Source organism: Triturus cristatus, chromosome 4_2 (genome assembly GCF_964204655.1).
Source record: "Triturus cristatus chromosome 4_2, aTriCri1.1, whole genome shotgun sequence".
Classification (NCBI taxonomy): Eukaryota; Metazoa; Chordata; class Amphibia; order Caudata; family Salamandridae; genus Triturus; species Triturus cristatus.
In genome coordinates, this window is record NC_140586.1 from 145,742,668 (window position 1) to 145,761,743 (window position 19,076).

At 45.4% G+C, this 19,076-nt stretch overlaps 1 protein-coding gene across 1 annotated transcript in view; it reads left to right on the plus strand.

The window, feature by feature from the left end:
- Positions 1-311: 311 nt before the first annotated feature.
- LOC146833196 (keratin, type II cytoskeletal cochleal-like) overlaps positions 312-19,076 on the plus strand; it is a 215,390-nt gene continuing 196,625 nt past the window's right edge. The window contains exons 1-2 of the mRNA XM_085600854.1: positions 312-1,072; positions 3,970-4,193. Of these exons, the coding sequence (XP_085456980.1) occupies positions 389-1,072; positions 3,970-4,193 (908 nt within the window). The 5' untranslated portion in view covers positions 312-388. The remainder of the gene's footprint in view (positions 1,073-3,969; positions 4,194-19,076) is intronic.

Below are 19,076 nucleotides of genomic sequence, written 5' to 3' on the forward strand. Positions count from 1 at the left end.
TGATTATATAAATGTAAGAGTTTCCGTGGGCATTTTAAGAAATGGGCACCGACTCATGCCATGAACTAAAAAGCTACTAATTTACCACTGCAAAAAGCATTGAAGGAGCTGTTTAACATGATATGTGAAGCCGCTTAAACAGTTGTGCATTCCAAAAGGCCTCAAGCAATGCAGTTTTTGTATATTTTGTAGGTGTGTTGGTTTATTTGTGGTTTAACTGCTATGGGGCACAGCAATCTCATTAATTCTGTAAGATGATCTCATACCAGATACAATCAGGGCTAGTTGCTATAAAAGAAGCGCCGAGACAAAGATCAGAGGGTTCTGGTTCCCGCTGCGTCTGCAACTCCATTTAATTTGATTTCCATTCCCCTTCCAAGAAAACATTATGAACCAAGCAAGGAGCTATAGCGCTTGGTCGTCTATCATCCCTGGAGCCGGGAGTAGAAGTAAAAGTAGTGTCAGCTCCTTTTCTGTATCCCAAAGAGGAGTTGGGGGAGGATATGGCCGTGCTGGTGGTGGTGGTGGTGGTATTGTAGGGGGAGGTGGGAGTGGATATGTTGGGAGCTTTGGCACCCAAAGTCTCTTTAGCCTAGGCGCAAATAAAAGAATTTCCCTTCCATTTCAAAGTGATAATGCAGCATTTGGGAGTGTCGGTGCTGGTAGTGGAGTACGTGGTGGTAGGGTATTTTTCAGTGGTGGTAGTGGTGCAGGTGGAGGCTTTGGACCAGGTGGAGGATATGGGTCTGGTGGAGGCTTTGGGCCAGGTGGAAGCTTCGGACCAGGTGGAAACTTTGGCCCAGGTGGAAGCTTTGGGCCAAGTGGAGGTTTCGGACCAAGCGGAAGTTTGGGCCCAGGTGGGTCCAGACCCATGGGTGGTATTGTTGGCGGGCCAGGAGGAGGACCAGGGTTCCCTGCTTACCCGTCCACCGGCATTCAAGAAGTTACAATCGACGAAAGCCTCTTGACACCACTCAATGTTGAAATTGACCCAGAGATTCAAAAAGTGCGAACTGAAGAACGGGAACAGATTAAGAGTCTGAACAACAAATTTGCCTCATTCATTGACAAGGTCAGTCACATTCAATCTTTGCGTTTTTGTTTTGGAAATCTCTACAGTAGCTTGCCCGACCTACTTTGCAGATTAGTAAACATAATGTTGCTAAGCTATGACATCACATTTGTCCTGAGTGCTTAGAAATTATTTTCACAGTTGTGGTACTCAAGAGAAATGTTGCTCATTGTTTGAAATCAACTTGCGTTAACCTATGGAAATCAAACTTAAGATCTTGCTGCCCGAGCCAGATCCAGTCTGAGAAAGAGTCTGTTCAAATTAGTTGAATGAGAACATTATACACTGGCTGGAGAAGCAGCAATACAAGGCTGTCTTTGCTCATAAAATAGTTGCCAAATTAAACTCGTTCGTCAAATATATGATGTTTCCCTCTAATTTCATGTATTTTGCGCCTGACCATGCCTTGCACTGTCTCCCCATTTACAGAAAATAAATGTTTTCTAGACGCTATGTACAGTATTTGAAGCAAGTTATTTTTATCAATTGTTTTTGCATCTTGGGGGCCGATTAAAATGAGTTTGATGAGACTTTGAAGCAGGGTGGAAGATAAACAGCAAATTCAAGTGAAAAAGGAAAGGTACAGACTGATTAGCAGGAGGGACAGAGACATACTGAAAGCCAATCGGAAAACATGCGTCATCAGTACTTTCCTGAAATCAAGCAAATTGTCCTCACAGGGAGGAAAGAAGCAAGTTCTAAAGGAAAGAAGTTTGACAGTGGCCATGACCTACCACCAAAGTGATTGAATCTTGCACTGAGAATGGTGAGACTGTTTTGTGTAGCCAACATTAAGGGCCTTATTACGAGTACGGCAGTCCTGGGACCGCAGCATTCGTGGTGACTGCCCGACCACCACCACCAAGGCTTGTACCCCCACCATGTTATGATGGTGGTGGTGGTGGGACCGCCACAAGACCGCCGCCTCTGCTAGGATCCAGGATCCCACAGTGGTGGAGGTGTGGAAAATGGAAGTAAATGCTGGTGGTGCCAATGCCTGTACCTTCAAGCATATTACGACCTGCTTTTCCACTGCCCATTTCAGGGCAGAGAGTCTACCATGAAAAGGGTTGTGGAAATGCAGGGCTCATCTGGCCATGGCTGTGCGTGCGGGAGGCACATGTTGTGCTCCCCTGTAATTGCACCTTCATTCGTGCATGATGTGGCATGCACTACATGTTGCAAGTCACGCCGTGCAGGAATATGCAGTAGGCGCTGTCAGGGCGGCAGTATGCTTGTTAGGCTCTCCTATAAGCCTAACAGACCACCGCTGTGTCACTGCATCGCACACCCACTCTGAATTCAACTAAGGATCAGGCGCGCAGGAACACCAGAGGCTTGGTGGTCTTCCTGGAACCGCTGCGGTAGCGGTCCCAGAAGAAGACCGCCAAACTCATAAGAAGGCCCTAGTTGTCTGATGATGGGTAAGGTGACAGCGGTTGTATGAAGCCTGCATATTGCTGATTTTTTAAAAGTTTGTAGAGTATGTGAAATCCACAAACTTTTTTTAAAAAAAAGAAAAAATGGAGCAGTTGTAAGTGCCCTCCACCACAGTGAGAAACTGTTATTACTTTGGCAACTGGCCATGCATGTTAAAGTGCTGAAGCCACTGGCTGCTCCCACCGCTACCACAAGGCAAATTCAAGCTGTATAATCTTACCAGGAACCCTGCCCTCAAGCAATGTCCCATTGCCAGATCTGTGACACCAACTCTACCACCAAGCTAATGTCCAACTGCCAGTCCATGCCACCACTTGCACACTCATTCCCAAGGCACAGTTCAGTCTGTACACCCTCGGTCCGAGTGCTTGCCCACTCTTTATGCAAAGAATGTCCATATGAATCCCTCCTGGGACAACCTAGTGTCATTGCAGACTGCACTTGACAGCAAGTAAGCTGGAAATCGTTATAACGATAATTCACGGGTCATTTTTACTCCATATGGAGCCTGGAGGGGGCCATGTGAATTTAGCAAACTCTGCATGTTTACGTGGAGATCAACATTCCACGTCTGCATGTGGCATAAAACCATCCACCATTTCTTCTGCAGTTTATCAAAAGTAGGTTGGCGCACATGTAATAATGACCCATTTGCACAACCTATAAGGTTTTGAGTTCAACACTCAGGGTTGTGGAGTATCAGCAGAGCGGTTCAGAATTGCTCTTATTCATTAGTGCAGTAATCGCAGCATGTTGAGTTGGTGTGTGGCTTCACCAATCCAATTAGAGATACGGCCAACATTCAAGTCATCCACTTGACAGTGTCTTCATCGGTAAACCACTTACCCTCCTTGAGCGTCAATAAGCCTAATAAATGCTGAATGTGGGCTACTAATTCTTCAATGTAACGTAATCCAGGACTTTCCTATTCCTGCTTCACACGTTTTCTTTCCCCATGTCTGCATATTCTATGACATTCATCTTCATAACTAGCAAAGGAGTCCCCGAATTTCAATTTTCTTTTAACTCCAATATTGAAAACCCTTGGTGCTCAACAGGTAGACACAGGTGTGCTACAGTTTTGCACGCAGCGGATTATGAAGAGATTCCTAGACATATTCGGTGACCCTTTTCTGCAAGAATTTTGGTTACCACAGCTACATATGTAGCTGAGAGAATTGCTACATAATCTAAATCTTTTGCCACATTCCATCTGATTTTACAAAACATACAGGGCTTAAATCACTTTTGGCACTTTAGGTCATACTGCTTGCACTCTGCCATGTGTCCACAAACTTATATATGCACACTCTATGTTGCTAACTATTAATGACAACATTTTCCCTTTTCTTGTGGTGGTGTTCTGTGAAGGCTTTTGTGTACGGTCCTTACACCTCACCTATTTATACAATATATTTAAATAAATAGTTTAAAATCTGCAATTGCTTGGGTTTCAGGTGCGGTTCTTGGAGCAACAGAATAAGGTGCTAGAGACAAAGTGGGCCCTCTTGCAAGAACAAGGTGGTGTTTCAACGGGTTCTCGAAGGGACAACATTGAACCCATCTTTGAGGCTTACATCAGCAACCTGCGACAGCAACTGGAAGGCTTGAACAACGATAGAGGCCGTCTGGATGGGGAGTTGAGGACCATGCAGGATTTGGTAGAGGAGTTCAAGCAAAAGTAAGTTAAATTAACTATTGCAAAACTACTGTAGATATAAAACGAAACAGTAAAATAGCACACTTCATATATGTAAATTCATAAAAGGTTACTCATTTGTACCACTGCTTCGTTTGCGTAGATCCCTTCTTAAGTAATCTATTTTGCTAGAACATTCACTGACTTTACTCGGAGACTACCAAAACGTTTTTAAGAGCCTTGCTTTCTGATGTCACTGAAATGGTCTTTTTAGAAAATGGGATTCGGGGAACATTTATCAGATTTTGCACTGGGTTTGCATAAGAAAAGTAATGCATACCCAGAGCAAAATGTTGGGTTGGGATTTACCTTCAAATGCAAATCCTGATTTGTGTTGGGAGCTTGCTTAAAGGAATGCAAAACAACTCTATGGGGATGCCTGGATGGTATGTGTGTCAGCCACGGCCTGTGCAGGTAAGAGCGGTGAGGCCGGGTGGGGGGAAAGGGAATTTCCATGGACGATGACGAGGGAAATTGAAATAAATTATTTTCGCTCGTCATTGTCTGTCAAAATCCCCCCCCCACCCCCCCCCTCTCCCGGCCCCACCGCTCTTACCTGCACGGGCCGCGGCTGATATGTGTGTTCCCATGCAAATGTCACAAATTCCTGTTGACTAAAATTGGTAGGCAGGGATTTCCACCAAAAAACGTACCCCTTCGAGACAAGCTCTTTTCTCAAAAGTTCTCAAACTTTGCATATTTGCTGCACTTTACATCCCACATCCGAAGAGGGGCGTATTAAACATAGCTTTTTGTGCTGGAGGATTCTTCTTCCAATACAAACCATATACTTGAGAGAACGCATACTCCCTCGCACGGTGATGCAAGAATGTCTCATCGGTGCATGGCAGCCAAAAGTTTGCCGGTGCGGGGAAAAAGAAAATCAGCACCATATATTTGGAGATATGGTGCTGATTGTGTCTTTCTCATTGATGTAATGCAGTGCAGCATCTTAGGTTGTTTGCAACACAGTGCACCAAAAATTGGTAAATCTGCCCCCCCCGATCTTCATGATTAAGATCTTACATAATGATCCTTTTTATCTCAGATTCCTTTTGGTAGAAGCAAGAAAAGCACAAGGCATGATTGGAATGGCAACTTCATTCTGTTATAGAAACACTGCTAAGAAAGGTAATAACGTTTCTTCTCAGGCTTAGAATCCATCAAATCTGAGGCTCCTAGAATTGTGTAGTAGCATATACAACTACAATTGAGGGAATAGGGCAGTGAGAAACACTGTCAGATACAGGTGCCTTAGTGAACCCTATATTTTGTAGTAAAGAATCAAGACACATAAAGTATACAGTAACCTCCACTTGGTTCGTCTGCTGAGGTCAGAGAGGGAAACGGTGGATTATGGGCAAGGAGGATCAATAAACATTATCGGCCTGATTAAGAGTCACAAGGACTGGTGGGGTGCAACTCCACACATGTAATCACTGTCACACTCTGATGACGTCTCACCAGTCCCATGTAGTTATAATGTAAATACCTCTGGTTTGACACAGGATTACCGTGTGGTATTCCACACGGTTTCCTTTTTCTAAGTGGTGTACCACAAACATTTACCACCTGCTCTAAGAAGGTGATGAATGTGTGCAGTGGTGTCTGTGTGGGCTGGAGTAGAGGGTGGGTTTAGGAAAGGCCGAGGAAGTTTTGTTCTGGTAGGGGGGGCATTTAATGCTCCTCACCTTTCCAGAGAAAAAATTCAGGGTAGAGCACGGGGGCTTGGCTGCTGTTGCGACTAAAGCCAGAATTGCCCGGTTCTCTCTCAGCAACGTGGAAGATAGGAACCCAGATAACCGTGTGTAAACAGGCTGCCTCTGAGAAGGCTGAGGGAGTACTGTGGGAGAATTGGGCTATTTCTTCCAGTCTCTCCCGTTAAGAGACACCTCCTGCTGCTGCAGTACTACCACTTTTTTGAGGCGGGGTAATTTGCTCCACAGAATGTCTCCTTGGCAGCAGCTCTAGTACTTAACTGCGAGACAGAGTATTTAGAAGTCTTTACTGCTCGCACCCCTGAAATGCAGGCAGTGGGTGAAAGCCTCCACCTGCTTTGCTAATTCAGTAGTGGGATTCAACGAACTGCCCTGTTAACTTTAGGAATCTCTTTACCTTTCCAATTGGGACTCCTTACCTTTCCAAACGCTGTTGGGGGTCGTTGCAGGGGGCAGCTAGAAGCCCCGTGGGACCGTCGCTTCACCCAGACCTGCGTCCCTGCGCCGGAGGACTTCAATTCCCGGCAGGCAGGGGACACACTTGTTGCACGTCATCAGCAAGCGCCCGGAGGCGCTCAAAACACCGAGGCGCCACCCGCAGCGTGGGACTCCTTACCTTTCCAAACGCTGTTGGGGGTCATTGCAGGGGGCAGCTAGAAGCCCCGTGGGACCGTCGCTTCACCCAGACCTGCGTCCCTGCGCCGGAGGACTTCAATTCCCGGCAGGCAGGCAGGGGACGCACTTGTTGCACGTCATCAGCAAGCGCCCGGAGGCGCTCAAAACACCGAGGCGCCTCCCTCAGCGCGGGACGCGAGCGGGCGTGCCGTCCTGCGCCTGTCAACGACCGGAAAGACAGGGCAGGGCCCAGTCTCTAACTCCTGCCACAAGTCACCCTCACCTTTGGCTGGACACTAGAACTTGAGTAAAAGGTACTGTGGGGTTATAGCAGGGGGAATCATGCAAGGCTGTTTATTGTGTTGCATGATTAATTGACTGCATTACACTCAGAAGAATGGGCAAACGGAAATCTATGGAGGGGGGGGGGGGCAGCAGTTGAATATAAAGAAAGGGAAAAAGATAAAAAAAAGCTATCGCCACCAGTTCACATTGTACCCTGACCCGTATTGAAAATCTTGTCAGTGATTTTGAGGTTATTCTAGCAGACAATACACCACAACATGAGGCGTTTCCCACCCCCAATACAGAAGATGCAGGCCAATGTAGAGGGAAGGTGATTCCAGATATTTTTTAAAATAAAAAAACACTGCAATCTCTACCCATTTGCTTAGTGCACACCCAACCAGAGATTAGTCCTGTGCCTGCTGCAACTGGGTCATCGGGCTTTATAGACGATGACCTATTAATTGCAACAGACATTAACACTGATAAGGGGACTGCATCGTCAAGCCCAGGGGATACCACAATTTTATGTAGTAATAAATATGCCGTCTTGGAGGGGGAAACAGGTGACGCGGCAGATGTAATCGCGCAGGCGTCTAAGAAGGGCTCAGTTGAAAATGTAACAGCTATATGCGTAGAAAGATCTGTGGGCTGCCCAATTTGTCCTGGTTCCACCAAGGCTATCCTGTTAAAGTTAGAGAAACTTGAACAGGACATGGTGGATATCAAGAGATTGTTGGCGACACTATCCCAGAAAGGGAATGTAGCTCTGACAAACAAAATTTTGCGCCCTGGCAGTTCCACTCTAATACCAACGCCACTACCTCAATTACCGTCCCCCGTCCTTAGATCTTCATCTGAGGGCGAGCGCCCAAAGATTACACCGATGAGCACCAAGTCCTGCCCCAAATCATATGCTGATATTATAAGATCGCAGGGTGCAGATTTGCGAAATAAGCCTGGTCCTCTAATTGCCCCATCATTTAGTAATGGGAGGATGGAAAGAGATAAAATCACTAAGGGGAGCACAACCTATACATCTGTGTCCAACACCAAAAGTACTGCTAATAATATAGTATACATGACCGGTGTCCCTAAAATGAACAATAAGCAGGGCCCTGAATCCAGGGAATCCATACATAATAAAGCCATTCATTGGCTCAGACACGTTAGGGGCTGCAGATCCATCATCAGAGAGGATTTGATAAGCGTTAAGAGATTGTCTCTATTCAGCTCCAGCAGTGACTGTATTGAAATTCACCTTAATAACCAAATTATGGCGGATAAATTGGTGAATTTGGAGATCCGGTCCTCCCCGCCCAATAACTCAAATATCCAGATTAGGCGTCTGCCCTTATAGTTCACTGAAGGGGCAGACGATGATTCAGGCCTTAATAGAATAGATTGACTAATAGGTGGCAATGCCAGTCCTTATCAGGAGTTTAGCCCTAAGTGGAATTCTGTGGCGAATATCCCCACGGCATTGAATGCTTCCCTTATTGCTCCCAGCATGGACTTTCTAAACCAGACCACGAGTGAGGTAGGTGGGGTAGGGGAGGGTAATTCTGTTATAATCCACATTCTCTCCTGGAACATTGCAGGTCTCAAAAAGAAATTGGCCATCCCCGATTGACATGAATTTATTAACAAACATGAGATCTGCATGTTCCAGGAGACTTGGAGCCTGGAATCCCTGTATATGTCTGGCTATTCCACCTTCTATATACCGGCTGTAACCCAAGGTATGGGCCGCCCCTCGGGGGGACTACATATCTGGGTGAAGGTAGCACTGAATCTGAATATTAAAGTCCACAATGCCAACTCAGAAGATATTCTCCACTTATCTTTTAAAGGGCCATTGAATGGTACCAGAGTCGACCTTTTCAATGTGTATGCAAGAGGAGGTCCGTCTAATCAAAATTATGTTACAATCTCCTGTTTGGAAATGGCCCTAGCAGGTATCCCCCCACACTCTAATATTATTCTGGGAGGTGATTTAAATTGCACATATGAACCTCTAAGTGAGGAAGATCTTTTAGGGACTCATGAGGAAGACATAAAACACTCCATCCCTGTTCTAAATCTGAGTCCCATTAAAAGATGGACGGTGAGGGCACTGCAGATCAATGCCCTAACTATGGAATTTAATCTACGGGCACTAAACGGGAGAACTATTTCGGACCCCAATGGGGCTATGACCTTCAACAGATTAAATGGGCCTTCACGCATTGATTACATTATCTTAGATATAAATTCATGGGGGTATCTGGTTGATATGAAGGTTAAGCAGATGCCAGATAGTGATCACAACCCACTCTGTGCAGACATTAGATGGGAAGCAAGGGAAAATACTATAAATGCTCATTTAGCTTCAAAAGCAGTGATTCCTACTAATTGCAATCGAAGGCTCAAATGGCATAAAGTGTCATGTCAAGAGGATATTTTATCTGGTATAGGTCTCCAAGTGGCCTCTAAGGCAGCAGAATTTGCTCTGCTTAATTCCACGCTCGTCAAGATGAATAGTGCAGACCTTAGTAAATCCTATGAGGAACTTATAGAACATATAGGCTCTTATTTTAAAACAATCGGGGCTAAGGGTGGGACAAAACATGTAGTTAAAAGAGGTAAAACATGGTTCACCACAGAATGTAGAGATCGGAGAAAGGCCATTTCTTCAGCCCTACAGAAAAAAGATCCTGTAGCCGTAAGGTTGGCTAGGCAAGAATACTGAAAATCTATAGAAGCTGCCAAACGGGTTTGGGAGGAGAACCATTAGCAGGAATTAAACGAGGCGGCCTTTTTAAAAGACTCTACTATTTTTTGGGCCTTAATAAACCAATTAACTAAAAGGGGTTCAGATCCTATCCCTAATAACATAACAAAGCAGCAATGGTTTATGCATTTTTCAAATCTTTACTGCAATGAGGTAGGGTCCGAGCAATCCTCGACTGTCCGTCCAGACCACGAGTCAGTATCTATGCAGCCCGAATCAGTTGTTTATTTCACACTTCTAGAGGTTCAGACAGCTATTAAAAGTATAGCTCGTGGGAAGGCTGCAGGCCCGGACGGGCTGCCAGGTGATTTAATTCTTCATGACCCCATAGTATGGGCCAACCTTATCCTCCATTTGATAAATTTATTGTTAAAGGGCCATACAGTTCCAGACTCCTGGAAGGGAGCAGAGGTGGTCGCAATTCACAAGAAGGGGACGAGAGAGGACCCTGCCAACTACAGACCAATAAGTTTAATTGATGTCATCCAAAAGGTGGTTGGCAGGGTTCTTATCTCCAGAATGGGGGCCTGGCTAGAAGAGGGGGACATCTTAACACACTTACAAGCGGGTTTTAGACAGAACATAGGTACTATGGACCAAGTATTTAGATTCACAGCTACTTACTGGAAGACCGTTTTAATTGGTAAGGGGTCCTTGTATTTGGCCTTCATTGACCTTAAAACCACTTTCGATCTTGTCCCCCGGGTCAAATTGTGGTAGGTATTGCACGACATGGGCCTTCCGCGATACCTCCTGGAACTAATTAAAAGATTGCATGATGGCACGTATGCGAGAATCAGATGGGGGAATGAAGGTCAGCTGACAGAGAGAATATCTGTGCAGAGGGGGGTCCGCCAGGGGTGTGTGATGGCTCCCACTTTGTTCTCCCTCTTTATAAATGGGGTGGCAGACCATTTGAAGGAGGACCCAGCGGATGCCCCCGCCCTGGCAGGGGAAAAAATACCTACCCTCCTCTTTGCAGACGAAACTCTCCTTATGTCCAAAACCCCCTCTGGTCTCCAGAAACTTCTAGACAGGTTTAGTGCCTTTTGTACAGATCGCGGCCTTACAATCAATACTATCAAAACCAAATTGATGGTTTTGTCTAGAAACAAAAAATTTAAGAAAATCCATATTGTACTAAATGGCACTTTACTGGAGGAAGTTGATGCATTTGATTACCTAGGGGTCAGGATAAACAGTAAAATGAAGTGGGACTCTCACATTGCCAAGATGCTGTTAAACTTTAAAAGAGTGACAGGAGCAATTGCCAGAGACCATCGCTTGACCTCTAGTAAACCCATCAGCCCTGTTCTAGCAGGCTATGAGGGCAAGGCATTGTCCGCTGCAACTTATGGCTCTGAACTGTGGGGATCTGAAAGAGTCACTGACCTAGTTATAGCGGAGCATAAATTTATGAGAGAGTTAGTGGGTCTTCCGGTCTCTACCCCCATTAAACCATTACTTCACGACCTGGGACGCCGCTCAATTAAAGACATTGTCGGCCTCCGGCCTTTACTTTTTTGGACCCGCCTTAGAAGGACGCCGGAGCTTAGCAACTACGCCGCAGTCCTTGACGAACGTATTGATCTGAATGGCTTTAGGGTGATTCCTTGGCTGAAAAATTTAAGGGACCTGGCGATCAATTTGGGGTTAAAAGAAGAATGGTTATCACAGCTGCCCCCGCCGAAAGACACTATCAAAAAATTGTACTGGGAGAGGATACAAGCAAGGGACTTGGGAAACCCCAAGTGGGGTGCACTAACCGACCAATTTTTGATCTATAAGCCAGTACCGAAGCTGGAACCATTCCTTGATTTTATTACTTCACCAAGAGACAGATTCTTGTTTCTTAAAATGAGGTATGGCACGCTACCCCTGAATGTTTTTACCAGTAGTTGGAAAAATTTTAAGCACCATCAAGCAGCTTGTCCGGGGTGCCCTAATCCAACTGAATCACTGGGCCACTTCCTGTTTGTCTGTAGGGCGTACAGTGGGGCCAGGAGAAGATGGTTAAGCCCAGTTTGTAGAGAATTGGGGACAAGGCAGTCTTCAGTGGCCTTTCGCATCCTGACAACAGACACTACATCCCTGATGGTAATCTGTGGGGTTGCAAAATTTCTGGGGAAAGCGTGGCAAAAACGAACCAAGCTTGTTCGATTGAGCACTGGGTAGATCTTTAAAATGTGTAATTGTGCCGTTCTATGAATTAGCACTTTATTAACCAGCATCCTTTGGCCCTGATCACATTTGCCCGGGCTTGTTGTCTTTTTTTTTCTTAATCATGATTTTTAAGAAAACTCATTTTTAAATGTGCTTTTTTTAGTTTGCATTTGAATATTGTTTTTAGCAAATTTTATTCAATTTTATGATGTAATTGTATTTACTAAATTTAATTCGATTTATGATGCATTGTATTTACTTTTATGATACCTTGTTATCGAATAAAGTATTACAACGAATCTCTTTATAACCTTTCCAAAAAATTGTGGCCTACGCTTTGTTAAACAAGCATTAAAAATGCATTATGAAGACCTAGGGACGTCTGTTGCTCCTGAGGCGGAAGCCGGGAGTTAGCTAGTTTTTAACCTTTGAAATTGTTCTTGTTCACTTTTATTTTCACCGTTCTGATTAAAATTGATAAAATTGAATTTTACCTGTCTCTTGCACTTCGCGCTCACAAGCAGCGGTCTACACCCGCATAGCGCAGTACCTTTGGAGCCATCTCAGCTCCTCGTAACGCTGGCAGTTTGGTACCGGGACGTAGAGGGGCCAATTCATCACAGCGGCCATCTTGGGGAGGACGAGGTTGGCGCGCTAGTTGTTGGGAGGTAGGGCGGGACACGCAGGCAGAAGGCACATAAATTGAGTGGGACTGAACAGCCTGGTAAGACCTAGGGACGTCTGTTGCTCCTGAGGCGGAAGCCGGGAGTTAGCTAGTTTTTAACCTTTGAAATTGTTCTTGTTCACTTTTATTTTCACCGTTCTGATTAAAATTGATAAAATTGAATTTTACCTGTCTCTTGCACTTCGCGCTCACAAGCAGGGGTGTACACCCGCATAGCGCAGTACCTTTGGAGCCATCTCAGCTCCTCGTAACGCTGGCAGTTTGGTACCGGGACGTAGAGGGGCCAATTCATCACAGCGGCCATCTTGGGGAGGACAAGGTTGGCACGCTAGTTGTTGGTAGGGCGGGACATGCAGGCAGAAGGCACATAAATTGATACGGCCCACCTACGCGCTAGCGTACGCGTTTGCGGACGCACCGTGAGCGCCGAAGGAGCGCCTAAGGAAAGCCCGTCTGTGCCCGTCCGTGCCAGGCCGGACCAGGACGGGGGATAGGGCCAGCGCAATGGATTCTTTCCCTCCCAAAACTCTCGTTTACAATGGTGAGCGGTTAAAGGCACTTAGTAATGCGCAGAGGCTCATTTGCCCGATAGAGGCGTTACCTGAGTACATATGTACCTTCTGCCCCCATTGTAAGCCTGCTAATCCAGGGAAAGCGAATAATCTCTGTTATACATTTACCCTGCTAAACTGTAGATCCCTCCCGAAGCACGCCTTGGAGATCCATCTCATCTTAGAGGAAGGTGATCCTGATATACTCTTCTTGACTGAGACCTGGCTGACCGAGTCATCTGACCCAGACATAGTCCAGGCGCTCCCGCTCAACTATTCGATCATCAGACAGGATCGCCTGACAGGTCGGGGAGGCGGAGGTGCAATTATTTATAAAAACTCTTTTAGATGCAGAACCTATGAAAGCCCACTCTTAGATTGCGAAAGCCTTGGTTTCTCCATCTCCCTATCGCCCACATGTACCTTTTCAGGGATCTTGGTGTATAGACCACCGGGTGTCCACCATAATTTTTGCCTTAACCTTGTGGACAAAATCTCTCACTCCATCAGTAATTCCCCCAACTTCTCCATTCTGGGTGACCTCAACATCCACCTCGATGAAAGCGATGCTGCTTCCTCGCAATGTCTGCTTGATTACTTGGGATTAGTACACCTGAAACAAATTGTGACAGAGCCTACACATGTTGCTGGCCACTTATTAGATCATTGTTTCACTAATCTCACGAACTTGGCATTTGAACAGTCCCTCTTTGTCCCCTGGTCTGACCACGCCCTACTTTCTTTTAGGTGGTCGCCAGAAATACAACACCACAGAGTTACTCTCTCTAAGAAAGTTAGCCGAGTGTGGTCCAGACTCCCAGTTGGGGAGTGGGAGACTGCTTTGAAGAGCTGTCCGCCTTCTCTTCACGAGGATCCAGTGGTTGCTAATGAAGCCTTTGACAACTGGCTTAATTCCACCCTAGACACCACTCTCCCTAAGAAAGAGATACACCATCGGAAGGGCCACAACAAACAACCATGGTACTCCGATAAACTTAAGGAACTTAAGCAGGTGTGTAAATGGGCGGAAAGGAAGTGGAGAAAGGATTTTGCACCTGATACGAAAATCCAATATAAAGCCTCTCTCAGATCCTATAAAATTTTACTAAAATCTACTCAAGCAGCATACTATCAGGGTAAAATCTCAGAAGCAGCGAATGCTCCTAGAGAGATTTTTAAAATCTTCCAATCTCTGGTGGCTACTCATAGGACTACTAATCCTGCTCCCGATCCTAAAAAACATTGTGAGGATCTAGCCGCTTTTTTTGCGTCCAAAGTTTCCAATATCTACTCGACTTTTCCAACAACACCACATAGTCCAGATGAAGTGGAGATTAGTCCTGAAACGCCGGTTGTGGTCACCCCTAATTCAACTGGAGCTCTCAAAGCCTTTCCGCTGCTAGATCTGGCCAATGTCGAAAGGCTCCTTAACCACCTAAAATCGGGCTCTCCTCAGGATGTTGCCCCCCCAACGGTTCTCAAGCAGGTTTCTGAAACAGTATGCCCGGTGATAATGCAGGTCATCAATGCCTCTTTAGCTTCAGGAGTAGTGCCCCCCAATTGGAAGAAGGCAAAGGTGCGTGCCCTATTGAAAAAACCTAATTTAGACCCGGAAGATCTGGCAAATTACAGGCCTATCTCGCTTCTCCCGAGCCTTAGTAAAATAGCCGAAAAACACGTCAACCAGGCTCTTTCCTTATTTATTGAGTCGTCTGGTGCATTACACTCATCCCAGACTGGATTTAGAGCCAGGCAAGGAACAGAAACTGCACTGGTGGCGGTAGTGGAGGCGACCAGGGCTATTGTAGATGCTGGCGGCTGCGCTGCGGTGGTCCTATTGGACCTCAGCGCAGCCTTCGACACTGTAAATCACTCTCTTCTGCTACATAGGCTCCGCCATGCAGGGATTTCCGGATTGGCTCTTAAATGGCTTCACTCCTTTCTATCGGATAGATATTTCTCCGTCTTTGAGGACGAGGTGTCATCAAGCCAGCTGCAACTGAGTCACGGCGTCCCCCAGGGATCATCCCTCAGCCCCACCTTGTTTAATATCTATATGAGACCTTTGGCTGAGGTGGTGCTTCCTTGGGGAATTCAGCTTGTCACCTACGCCGATGACACGCAGCTGGTTGTTTCCCTTGTGAGAGACGATACTTTACATCAGGGGATTAACAATCTTACCCCTTGTCTCTCCAATGTCCTTGACTGGATGACCTCGTCCTGCTTGAAGCTAAATGGAGCCAAAACGGACATTATGCTGCTGGGCTATAAAGCCCCAATCAATTTGGACCCTTGGTGGCCGCAGTGTCTTGGACCCCCTCCGAAGCCTAAGACCAAAATAAAAAGTTTGGGGGTCTGGCTGGACTCTGCCCTGAACTTCCAGCATCAGGCTAACAAAGTAGCCGCGACCTGTGATGGGCTTATGAGAGTTCTTAAAAAAGTCCTAGACCTGCTTCCTTTTGAAGCCAGACGTATATTAGTCCAGTCGCTGGTTCTCTCGCGACTGGACTATGCTAATGCTATCTATCTGGGGACCTCAGCAACTACAACAAAAACGTTGCAAGCTGTACAGAACTGTGCAGCTCGCTTACTCATGAAAGTCCCCAAACGGTCATCAGCAAAGCCCTCAATTCGATTGCTCCATTGGCTTCCTATCCATGAAAGGATTGTGTTTAAGACTATGTGCTTGGCACATAAGTCCATTCACAACCTTGGCCCTTCCATTCTGGACCCTTTCTTTCGGCGTTATCATTCGGTTAGATCTAAGAGATCTAACCAACGCAATCTGCTTGTTGTGTCAAAGGTCAGGCTGGCCCGCATGGGCGGCTGCCGACTCTCGGTCCTAGCAGCTAAAGAATGGAATAAACTCCCTGACAACATCAGGCATGAATTAAATCACATTGCCTTCAGGAAGCAACTAAAGACATTCTTGTTTAATAACATCTCTTAATGCTTGATAATGTCCTTGGTCTTGACAGCACTGGGATGCTTTAGGGTAGCCATGCGCTATATAAGAAGGTATTCATTCATTCATTCAATAGGTCCTGCCTTTGATTAAGTTAAAGCCATTTGCTTTGCTAATGGTATTGTACAGCAAAGCAAATGGCTTTAAGTTAATCAAAGGCGAGACCTATTGCATTTTCAATGCTTGTTTTGCCATGGCGTTAAAAAGCCTTGGAATGTGTTCAAAATTGTTTACTAAGGCAAGCATATATTCCTTTATCGGACTGCATGATCTAGTGTGTAGCTATTGTATAGCTCTTCAATCCCTGGTGGCACAGCATCAAGGATAATGTCATGTATGGCTAAACACTTGTAAGGTCCTAAACGCGAGACCTATTGGCTATGTCAATGCTTGTTTCTTTTGAGTTAAGCACTCCCCAAGAGTACATGCATTTTCCAACTGTCTTTCTCATGTGCCTCTCTTACCCTGCCCAATGCCCAACTGAGCACACTTGCCGTTGCACAAACAAAAAATGGTCTCACATCTGATTTCAGAATGCGTAGGGCTTCTTTATGACTATGTGTCCCTAGGTGTCTACATACTGGGATAAGCCAGTTCCTTCTGGGACTGGCATAGGCGGGGCACACAAAAAATACATGGCCTATTGTTTCTTTAGGGCAAGGGCAAGAAGGACAGCCGCTGGGCTGTGATATATTTGTCCTCCAGGAATTAGTAAAAGCATTGATGGGAAGACAACCGTGTCTAAATTGAGTATATAGTTTCCTATCTTCTGGCACTTTTATTAAAACAAGGAAGCTTTCTAACCGGCTGCTAGATTTAATATCAAAGAACAAGTCAGTTAAGCAGCCATGTCATGTATTCATAAAATTCTTCTGTTCTACCCAAGCCCAAAACTGTAGTTTTAGTATATCCCTAGAGTATGTGGGAGGGTGACCTTCTAGCTCCTTAGGCACACCTCTGTCCGCCCGGATGGTATTTATATAGTTAATCCACCCAATTTTATGATTTGTGTCCAGGGCAGAAACTACATTAAAAGCAGCTGCATAGGACATCAGTTCTGGAGTTGTAACTAATCTGTGCCAAAAAAGCAAGGGGCGTAAGCTAACCAGATCATTGATAGACTTAATACCCATATCAAGTTTCAAGGGAAGGAGAGGAGTGCTCTGTGGGAGTGATAACAGGTTTCTAAGAAACTTATTTTCTATACCATCCGGGCAGACATAGATGTGCCTAAGGAGCTAGAAGGTCACCTTATGATTGGTATTAAGGAATCATTCCCCCTCTGTTCCCTACTGCAGACCAGCAACAGGAAGTTAAGTGGCTGACGTGTGATTTCTTCCAGTCTCTAAGTACATGATTGTGCTGCACACCTAAGAGATGTCTGAGGTCCCTAGCCCATTCAACCCTTGGACTTTCAGCTATGTTTGTCAGCTGAAAGTCCAAGGACTGAATGGGCTTGGGACCTCAAACGTCTCCTCAGTGGGTGGTCTTCCTTAAAGTGTGACGAAAGCTTGCATTGGCAGGAAAAGAAATAAGCAAGAGTCACCCTCCAGCAGAAGGCAGTATATAAGGAAGCTTGTACTGTTGCACTAACTATAAATATACTATGTACAGCTGCACTGTTGTTGGTGCACTCCTTGCATATTTGTGAGTAGAAGTGAAGCAAAGAACTGCTGCTTATGCTATGCCCATTAATGAGTCACTTGCATTACAGCGCTCCATGTAGTGCACAAGTGGGAAGCTTGCACTCATTCAGTGCTGTGCACACAAAGGGAGCCTATATCAAAGTCCAGAGTTCTATGTTCACAAAGCATGCTTCTGCTGTAATTCCTTGTGACATGTACACAGTGTAGTGCATTGCCGCTCGCAGTCATGCGCAAAAGGGAAGATTGAGGAGACCTTCAAAGCGCTTTGGGCACTCAAGGGAAGCCAGTACAGTACGATAAAACAGCTTGCATCGATGTTGCGTGTGCTACAACGACTGGTTCAAAAGTGCGGGGGGCAAAGACGATCAGCAATTCTTTAAAAGCAGCGTGAAACATTAAACAAGCGCTCGCCAGGCAGCCGCTGTTTATTTTTGCATCGCGCTTTCACTTTAAAGTGAAAGGGAGATGCAAAAATAAACACACAGTGCCATGAGAGGGGGTTGGACGAGTGCTACGTGCACTTTTAAGTGGGCATGCGTGTTTGGCCGGCCATCTCAGGCTGGCAAAACACACATTTCAACCTAGCTTTCTCCAGTCTGGCTCTATTGAACAAAAAAATATCACCAGGAACGAAAATACGAATGAGGCACATTTTTGTTCTGAAGTGTGATGGAAATATAGATATCAATAGGACAAAGGAAACCAGAACATTTTGCTTGTGTGACGGACAAATGATACATTTGTGTGGCACCCCGTTTTCCATACATTATCTTTTGTGTGCCGTATATGTTTAGTAGTAAAACTGCACGTCTGATAATTTAGTGATCCTTTCAAGAGGCCACTTAAATGACAAATGTGCTCCTTACATATGGGAGTATTCTACTACATCATGCTTTATTCATACCTTTGAGACAGTGTGCTCTAAAATACACCATTGGACACCTACTGTTCTCCTACCACACTCCTGATGAATGGGTGTGGCTCATTTGCTACGCTTAGCTTTTTCATCATTTCTGTGGCTTCAGTGGCATAAAATGCAAACACCCCCAATCTGAAAATTGTTCCAGCACCCTTGTGTAGCACTTTCTGGCTGGCTATGACGTTAAAAAGTAATCAGTATCCAAGAATGTTTAAAGTGGGGTGGATAAGTGGTACATTGGTGAACCCCAACATTTATCACACCATATGTCATATAAAACTAACTTTTACGTTTGAACAGCCTTTAGTGTCCTATGTATCTGAATGGAATTCTATTTGATGGATGCGTCCATTGGGTCTAAGGATGTATTTCAGTCTCTAACCGAACTCATGGGAGTTTCCCATTTAGCAAAATCATTTTCCATTTTTGAAGGCTGAAACTGAAACATCCATATTTCGGTTATATATACTCCCACTGTAAGAGCCTTTGGGATAATTAACAAAGTTGCAGCTATCAATCTCCCTCAAGTTATGCCAGAGTCCTGG